Genomic DNA, 9559 nt, shown 5'->3' with positions numbered 1-9559 from the left:
AGGGCGGTCCCTTACCTACACCATCGTTATCTCCGACTGCCACGCTGAAGGGGAGGGGGCAGAGTAGTAACCTGTCATCTGGGAAAGTGATGAGGAAGGGTAAAACAAACTGCACTGTTTGCGTTTAGCGTCAGCAGATTTTAAAATATGGACTACCTAACTAGCACACTTTGGGATACTGGAAATTCCTCAGAATTCTGGAAAATACCTTCATCTGTTGTTCCTGTTGCCACAGACTTCATAATCTTGCTCCTTCAGTGGAACTTTCTTTAGCTTATAAAGAAATTACATAAACCTAAGACTAGAAATATTTCATTATTTAACTTTTGTGCCCTCTGCTGGCTCTGGGAACATTCTCTCTCATGAAACCATTTACTTTTTCCACAGTGATTTGGAGTCATTGGTAGAGAATTAAAAAATCCACCTTAAACCTTGAGGTGTCTGTAATCCTCCAGGCACTAATACAGTAATACCCTGGGATGCAGTTACTTGAAAGTGCACCTTATTTTAAGGTGAAAATGGAGTTGCGTACACTGCTTGTGCAGCATTAATGCTGCCTCATTGTTTGGAACTGCAGGTGAGGAGTATGAGGAACAGCTGAAACTAGAGGAGGAGAAGAGGGCTGCTGATGAAAAATACAGGTACAAGCAAAGACAGATCAAGGAACTTCAGGAAAATCTCCAGGTAAAATACAAGCAGAGGACAAGGCTGCAGCACGTAGCTAAACACACGCAAAGCATCCTACTGAAAGACTGGGAAGTTCTAGGACAAAGTTATTTTTCCCATGAAAACAGCTTGCTCTGGGAAGTTAGGCACTGCCAAGGCAATCCTCTGTGCTGCTGACAGGCACGTCTGAAAATACAAACTTACAACTTCAACAACACTACCTTTAAAGTAATTTTTTTAAATGTATGTAAATCACCTGGTGGTCTCTTTATCCAGGTATTTATCCACTAAACGGTCTGACAGGCAGAAAGTTTCAGGTTGTGTGATTTGTTTTTGTTTAGTACTAATTGTTCGAGCTACATTTAGAAACGAGTAGCAGCGATAACGGACGACTCCACACAGTAACACATGAAGTGAAAGGGGATCAGAACTGCTTTATCAACTAACACTACTGTTCCTATAAATTTGCAGAGCATGGAAGAAAATTTTGATATAATACTGAAGCAGGAGGCCCTCTTCCAAGAGCAGAAGAAGGAAAAACAAGCTCTTATTTTGCAGCTGAACAAAGACATAGAAGAACAGAAGCCAAAACTAGAAAGGGTCATAAAACAGGTCTGTATATTCGTTAATGACAAGTTCTGGCTTTATGGGGACAGTAGTATGGTTAAACCCAGAGAATTTCAACTCAGCAGCTTTCTGAAGAAGTGTTGCAGTTTCAGAATCGCAATGTTTAAAAAAAAAAAAAAAAAAATTTGTGCTGACAGTGTTCCAGACTCTCCAGAGAAATTCAGTCTCTGAAGAAAACTAAAACACAAACACAGGAAGAAAGAGACATTGACCTCCGTGAACTGAAAAGCTTCAGCAGAACCATCGACAAATTGCTAACTGATGTTCTGGAGGCAAATCCCGATTTAACTATACCCTTTCAGGTGTACTTTCACCAGGTGAGCTTTCCAGTTAACACCCCCACCAAAACCTTGACTGGTGGCTCTAGGCTACTGCTGTCTGTCAAAGGCAATTCCTGAATTCAATAATGAACTACACTTTGCTGAAACAGTTACAGTGTTCCTCTGCTTTCAGCTGCTCTTCAAACACAGCTTCCTCCCCCCTATATACCCAGTCCTTTATGCAACCCCTGGTTAACTTTTTTTTTCCTTTCCAAATTTTCTAGTCCAATTTAGAGCTCCCTACAATGGCTTCTACTGGTGGTAATCGAGATTCTCGATTGCCATCCACACAAAGCTCACGAGCTTCTACCAGGTAAGTGCTAGCAATGGTATTTTGTGTGGGTGCTTTTTTTTTTTGGTTGGGTTTGTTTCTTTAAAGTTAAACGTTAAACCAGCAAAATTAGTCCTTAAGTAACAGAATTCCTTGCTCCTGAAGGTCTTCTCAATCCTGTCTCCATTTCCTGAACACTCTGTAAGAAGTCTCTCCTTATACGCTCCCACATTTAAGTTCACAAGGTTTTTCTAGCACACAAGTTTACTTCAGCATCCATCAGAGTTTTAAACTGAATGGTAATTACAGAATAATTACCTTTACTTTCGCTAACTGCTCTAACTAAAGTGGTTTCACACATTACAAAAGCACAATTTTGAGCTGCAGTCCCAGTTTGTACGTGGTAGCCTAAGCTACCTTTCCCGATCAAACAGGGCAGACAGGCGTGCGTGCTCTGCCGTCTTCTTCCCTGTTCAACACACATTTGACCCATAGTGCAGGTAACGTGTTATCTCACGACTTACTGAAGCCATCAGCAACGTCTGCACCGGTCTGTGTAGGGGATCTTACCTACAGTAAGCACTGCTGCAGGGTGGCTGGTTTTCTGTAGGCTCAGGAGTCAACTTGTGTCTTCCAGATCCTCCCGAAGCACAGGTTCAGGCTCCGGTCAGACGCTGGCACTCAAAGTCATAGATCTGAGCTTGCCGATCTGCGCCCCGGCAGACGCGGCTGCTGGGGGTTCACAGCCAGCCAGCACCTCCGGTACGTGTAGCGCAAGACGTCTGCGGTAACCTTCTGAAGGCCAGAACAAAGGCTTCACACTAGTTCAGGCTTCTTACTCGATTCATCTGTAACTTATTTATCAAGGTCTGTGGCAATCTTAGCGTTTGTTTCTATCAGAAATGTATGATCTGAACACTCTTCTACAGTGTGCAATGAATTATCGGCGAGAAGTGTTAAGCATGTGTTTCATATAATAAAACAAGCTTTTAAACTCCTTTCTCATGTTGCTGTCTGAGAACTAAAGATTCACAAACCCCTTCAGAAGCCATTAATTCACTTTTCTTACAACGAAAAGGAGAGTTATATTAAAACCATTAGTTTTAGTAAACTAGTATCTTCACTGCTGTCAAAAGAGTTTTGATTACACTGCAACCACCCAGGCACGAAAATGTATGCCTCGCTTGAAGCTTAACCCTGACTATTAATTGGTCATCTCAGATTACATCTTAATTGAAAGATAACTCGTCAGCCAAAGTGTACTTCCTCTAGTCAAAATTAGACAGTACCAGCTCTGCAACTGACCTTATCTACGGAATTACTTGGGAAACTTGCAGCTGAATTACACGTGGCCTTGTCCAGTCTGCCCGGCGTCAGCTCCTTACTGTGCTCTGCCCCCCGCTTCGCAGATCTTGCTGTAAATACAGCGCAGCCCTTTCCACAGTGATGCAACCACTGCCTCCAAGCACTTGTAACGCAAATACCCAACAACCACCGCAGGCCCACAGCTGAACTCGCCCAGATAATAATCAGTTTTAACACTCTCCTACTTCAGCTGGGTTTTTTACATTACTTAGAGAACATGTTTGATGCATTAAAGAATGGGTAACACTTGCCTTCGCCGACACCGGAGGGTTCCGTTCACTTAAGCAGCACATCTAACCAGTGCACCAGCACGCAACGTCCCAGCGACACAATAACCGAGACACAAAATTAAGAAAAATTAAGAAAATTTAATGATCAAATGAGCTATGTACATTGATGGCACATGACTTTCATTCAGTTATCCCCTTTCTATAGCTGGAAGTTTGATACAAAAATAACAGTCAATAGTACCCCAGGGGATGAGAAAAACCAAACAAGCCACATCTGCTGTTAAAGTGCGTCTTTGATGCGAGTTCCACAACTAACTACAGTCCAGGGGTGTCAAAGGATTTCAACCCATCAGACAGAATATTGTCCAGGAACATCCCAAGTTAAGTGCTCGGGAAACTTGTGATTTTAAATAATAACTGCTATTTTATGCCAGATATGCCTGCATCTCTTTCCACCATACAACATTTAAGAATTCTTTTGACGTCCTGCAAGACAGACATTCTGCCTTTCTATCATCACTCTTCCTGTGCATTTCCTCCAGAGGCACTCAGACAGAAGTTCATTTAACTGCACTCAGGAGAAGAGCATTTGCTTAGGTGCCTCACTGTTTCTTTTGCTTACTTCCTTTTTCCCTCTCAAACTCGGCTATCTGATTGAATATATTAACTAAGTTCTGGGGCAGGTTTCTTTTAACGCCGCCTTCTGTTTGTGCTGTACCATTTAAAGACATTTCCTTGTCGGGTTCCTTTGTGCTGTTAGTGTCCTCACAACTTTCTTTCCTATTCTTACACTCGCTCTCATTTTTATGCTGACCTGACGCATGCCTATCGCCATCGTAACCTTGATCACCTTCCCGTGAGCAGCTGCTGGAATATGACCTGCACCTTCCCACCCACCTGCCGGAGTAGTCAGACCCTGATGGAGACATGTAATAATACCTGTCCTGACCTGAGCTGTGTTTTTTAAACTGCTCTCTTCTCCCCTCTACGTCCCTTTCCCATCTCCTAAAATAATGCGTCCTGGGTTTATCATCTGACCTATGATACGAACCTGAAGAACCCCTCCGACCACAGAAAAATCTACCTGGTTTACCATATTTTTCAGTTTTGCTACTACTTGGCAAAGCTCTGGAGCTACTGTAAGAATCTCCTGAATCTTCAGACCTACCTCCAAAAGTGTCTTCATCATCACCTGAAGTCCTCGAAAAAGAACAGTGTCTGTCTTTCTCTTTTCCCTCTGATTTTGGGCACACTAAGCTCTCCTGACTTTCCAGCAGTTTCTCCACTTCAAAATTTTGGTTAAGAAAGGAAGCAGAGGTATCAGCCGGAGGCGAATACCACTCCTCTTTCCTAACCTGATCTTTATAATGGGAAGAAGCTCTAGATGAGCATTTTTTGGAGCTGCGGGCAGACTCGGATTTATTCCGACGCTTTTTCCTACGTTTCTTGTGATCAGAGGAAGAGGAAGAAGAAACTGATACGTCTGATGAATCACTTGAGGAAGAAGAGGAGGAGGAGGAGGAGGAGGAGGTTGATACTTTCCTTTTCTTCTTCAACCTAAAAAATGGAATCAACCTGTGAGATAATCTTCAGTATCAGGCAAAAATAACATGCAGAAAGCAAAGTGTAGTTCCCCCAAGTTTGGCTGAGATTGGAACATAAGGCAGGAATGGAAACCAAGCCTGACCTGATGAGACGGTTTCAAATGTCATTTCTTCATCAAAAAATGAAGATTAAATCCACCAGACAGTCTGCTGTAAAAGGCATCTTTCCCAGCTTAATATGCCATTACACTCTGCAAATGCTTCATGCTGCAAAGTATGTTCTAAACAACTTCTCTTCCACATGATCTCCATTAAAGGTTATATGCACTACAGGGCGCTGCCCACAAACAAAAGAAAAGCAGCTTACGTAGGCAGAAGTTCCACCCAGCTCACTTCTGCCTGGAAATGGGCTGTTCACAGCCTCATCTGCACTGGCAGCCACATCATCAGTACACTGAATACAACAAAGTTACCTTTTTTCTTCCTTTAAGAGCTTACGCAATTTTTCTGCACTTGTTTCTATTTTCTTTTCTTTCTGTCTCTCTTCTTTGGCAGCTTGTTTCTCCCTCATTTCCAAAGATTTCTTTTTTGAACCCAAGCATCATAAAAAAATTACATTAGAAGTGTTAACACAGGTATTTTTCCCCACGTCCCCCAACCCCATTCAAATTTACAATCACCCCAGGGATTTTTTACCAGGATGCCCAAGATCAAGAGTTAACATTGTTCAGGAGTTTGGCGTTGGCCATTATGATAATCAGGTTTACATTAAGGACCATATTGCAGTTTTTATTCCATTTAAAAAAACCGTATTTGACCAGCCATTGCGGCGGTACCCGTGATCCAGCACACCACAAAGCATGGAGCCCAGAAGGGTATAGGTAGAACACGCAACAAAAACACAGTATTAGCAACATGGAGAGCAGATGAAGAAGGAAGGAAAAAAAAAATAAAAGAGGTTTGAGGGTAGGTATCATTATCGTAGTTTACAAATAAAACATGGCAGAACCCATTTGAAAAGGTATTCAGGTTGGCCATGTTTGAATACAAACCGTTTTGTAACAATTTCACAGACCAGTTTGATGCATAGTTTACGTAAGAAATCATGTTCCCAAGGTTTGTTGGTGATGAGCAGCACCAGATGTCAGATACAGCAACAACGGTCCAATTCAGAAGAAAATGCATTGGAGAAAAACACATAATCAGTATTACAGGAAAACATCCTTCGGTGTTGCTTCAGCCATTCTAGCACAACAGCGATAGCATCAGACTCACGTATTAAACCAGGGGCAAACGCAGAAGCGAATCTCGCCAGAGGAGTAATCCTTAAACTACTGAAGTCCATCAGAGATCGGACTTCTACCACCTACAGCCCCAAGGAACAGCTCTACCCATACTCAGAGCATGCAGAAAGTTTTGCAGAACTCAGCAACCGCCTTAACAGCTATTATGAAGAAAACCCTTAACTGCAGTTAAGGCTATGCAAACCGGCAAACAGTGGCCTGCATCGTGGGCTTTGTCTGCTGCATCCATGACCCAGTACACCAGGAAAATGGTACAAGGTGAGTAAAATCTCTCTCCTACTTGCTGAGCACATTCTTCACCATTTCACCCGAGACCGACCCTTCTTTCTCTGTCAGCCAAACATGGGTAGTGCACAAACACCATTCAGAAGTTTATCTGTGATCTAGTTCAGTTTTATTAAAAAGATTGTCCTATCTCCTCTTCCCCCTTCTTTCAACAACCTGTCAGCATTATGGCTCCACCAACTGAAGAAGTGTCGACTACGGCCGTCTACCCCAGCCTATGCACTGCCTTACATGTGGAAGCATGGCACAAAACAAGCCTGTTCTAGGTGCTCTGTTTTACCCTTTGATCCTCTCTGGAAGGCAACACAAGTAACAGAGGTAAGAAAGAAAAATAAGAGAACCCAGATTAGCACGGAGACCCTCCAGGGCTCACCTGGGAAACATGCTGCGTGCAAGAGAAGAGAGAAGAAAAACAGACAGCAGAGAAGCAAGCTAAAGGTATTCAAAACTGCCTGCCTGCCCACCCACCCTCCACCTCCTGCTGTTTTCCTTTAAATCAACCCCTAATTTTTCCTCTTGTGATCTTCCTGTAAGCTACCTCTGGCTGCCGTTACTCTATCCTTTCATCACTACTTGGAACGACAAGGATCTGGCTGGTACGATGGGGCGCAACACTTATTTGGCTTGCCCAAGCGTTTTACACCTTGCAAGTCTGCACTGACAGAATGTTTTAATTTAACCTCATGAATCACGCTTGTACAATGGAATATTCTTATCCTGGCTTTAGCTGACAGGGTTAACAGGCTTTGCTCTTTCTCCGGCCTCCCCTACTTGGCATTTCCTTACTATCCTGTTCAAAAGAGTGCAGCCACCAAGAGGCACCTTTCTTCTGGTAGGTACAGCCATAATGCTCACTAAGAGGTTTACTGTGGAGAAGGGAAGCCGAGAATAAGACAAGCCATCACCTTAACCTCTCCCTGTTCAAACGATTTCATGCGATTTGCGATGTTCGTTTACTGCCACGGAGAGTGCTGTATGAAGAGAAAGTAAAGAATCACCTGCATATGCTTACGGAGTTTCGTTAAGGCCTCTTCTGCTTCCTGAAAAGTCTCATCCAAACTTAAGGCTTTTTTATAGTAATTCTCTGCATTTACTAGTTTGTCTTCCTCTTCCAACCTAAAATTCAAGCGAAAATTCATATACAGTTAAGCCACAGGTTTTGAGAGTTTTCCCTTATTTTTAGGACTACCTTTCTTATTTGCACTATGACCCTGCCACCGCGCCCCTCTCTATCATCTTAGCCCCCCTCAAGAGAGAAACACAGCAGCATTTCTGACACTCTGTCATCTCCTGATCACCCTCAGTAATACTGTTTTTCAAAATTTCAATGCCAGCTTCAATCATGCCCTCTCCTCCCAGCACAGGGCTTAAAAGAATCTATCCCCTCAATATTCAAAAGTAATTCTTTTTGTTAGTGGTTAGCCCGTATTTTAGTAGAGTAATTCAACATCATTTTGTCACAAATACTTTGTTTAAAAACCAAACCAAACCCCTATTGGAATATATTCAAAAATTTCACAAGACTTCACGCAAGCCTGGTACCCTCCCAATGAAAGGATATCAAGGATTAAACCTCAAATGTTTTGCCAGGATTTCCACTGGACAGAGGAGAACGTGTAAGCCAACTGCAGGTGCACCGAGAGACATGAGCAACAACTAAACACCACCACAACCCCGACACTCACTGCCCGCCTCTCTCCACAAGCGTCTGACAGAGGTATTTTCTGGCGTTTCTATGCGTAGGACAGTTTTCCAAAGCAATTTCAAAATCACCTATGGCTTTGTTCAGACTTCCTTTTGTCGCATACCTAGCACGAAGGACAGTTAGATGGATTTTAGCGACGTCTGTCTTCCACGAAGCAGAAACACTAGCGAAACAAGCAGACTTACAGAGCTCCACGGGCTACCAAAGCTTCCACGTTCTGCGGGTCAATTTCCAAAGCCTTGTTGTACTCGTTCATGGCTTCCACGTGGCGCCCGACCTTGAAATAATCGACCCCAGCCTTCACACTGGGGAAAAATATTTAGAAAATATTATGCACAGTTTGCCTATGCACATTTCACACTGTTAATTAAAAATTACAATTCCAAACAAGTGACAGGTAACCAAACTCGACCTTGTTATCCAGTACTTAAGACTGGCACTTCTAATTAACACGATACTGACGTAACTCCACAGTTTTAAATCCAAAATCTTAAGGCACTGGACAGCATTTCTGCAGACAGTGCTACTACATCACACTGTTTTTCATTTGTGGAACAAATATTTAAGCACTTTTCTGCACAAAACCATGTGTGACCTGCCACCGTTAAACTGGAACAGACTTAATTATATCCAAAGCTAAAAACTACCATGAGGTGGGTAGATGGTACACACTGAAACCAATTAATCTCAAACTGCAGTATTTTGAGGCTTCGTATTTTATATTACCTGAACCTTGGTTCTACATTCCCTAAGAGACGAACTTATCTAAAAGGAACCAATAAGAGTTGATTTCAGAACTTGAAACACTACTGTTTTAAGAAAAACACTGCTTGGTTAGTAGTGAAACCAGAAATTCTGAGGCTTCACTCAGAATTTCTTTTCTTTTGGAGCTAGGGATTCAAGAGAAGTTTTCCCACCAAAAAAATCACATTTTTAGGAGAGATCTCTCTCTTACTCTGCCTCCTGCACTTTGCAGGTCACACCCAAATGCCCTGCCTAGCACAAAAGCAATAGCACCTACCCAGGGCTGTGGTTCCAAACGCAGCCAGGGAAATACATCAACTGTCTGTTCAGAGATAGCAAGTGTGCTTGTTACATCGGCAGCTTGGGGTTTACACGGCATTGACAAGCACTATTAGGTCATTCAGCACCCAACTATCAAATGGAAAATTGTGTACTTGGTGTTGTCACAGATCATACTCTCACCAGTGGGTGAGCATATTATAGAATCACAGAATGGTT

The 9559-nt window shown here is 42.7% G+C and overlaps 2 protein-coding genes across 2 annotated transcripts in view; one reads left to right on the top strand and one right to left on the bottom strand.

The window, feature by feature from the left end:
• Positions 1-2675, top strand: part of CCDC39 (coiled-coil domain containing 39) — a gene marked incomplete at its 5' end in the record, with an annotated part of 19401 nt that extends 16726 nt beyond the window's left edge. Inside the window, 5 exons of the mRNA XM_010156911.1 lie at positions 578-684; positions 1138-1278; positions 1431-1610; positions 1838-1926; positions 2522-2675. Coding sequence (XP_010155213.1) covers positions 578-684; positions 1138-1278; positions 1431-1610; positions 1838-1926; positions 2522-2675 — 671 coding nt within the window. The remainder of the gene's footprint in view (positions 1-577; positions 685-1137; positions 1279-1430; positions 1611-1837; positions 1927-2521) is intronic.
• Positions 2676-4081: 1406 nt separating this feature from the next.
• TTC14 (tetratricopeptide repeat domain 14) lies at positions 4082-8622 on the bottom strand (the record flags this gene model as incomplete). Its single annotated transcript, XM_010156910.1, has 5 exons — positions 4082-5036; positions 5497-5606; positions 7611-7728; positions 8298-8420; positions 8503-8622. Coding segments are annotated over 5 exons (1426 nt in total), but the record flags the coding sequence as incomplete, so codon positions are not given.
• Between the last annotated feature and the right edge of the window lie 937 nt (positions 8623-9559).

This window comes from Eurypyga helias, unplaced genomic scaffold (assembly GCF_000690775.1).
Source record: "Eurypyga helias isolate BGI_N326 unplaced genomic scaffold, ASM69077v1 scaffold50138, whole genome shotgun sequence".
Lineage (NCBI taxonomy): Eukaryota > Metazoa > Chordata > Aves > Eurypygiformes > Eurypygidae > Eurypyga > Eurypyga helias.
This window is presented reverse-complemented; position numbering and strand designations above follow the sequence as displayed.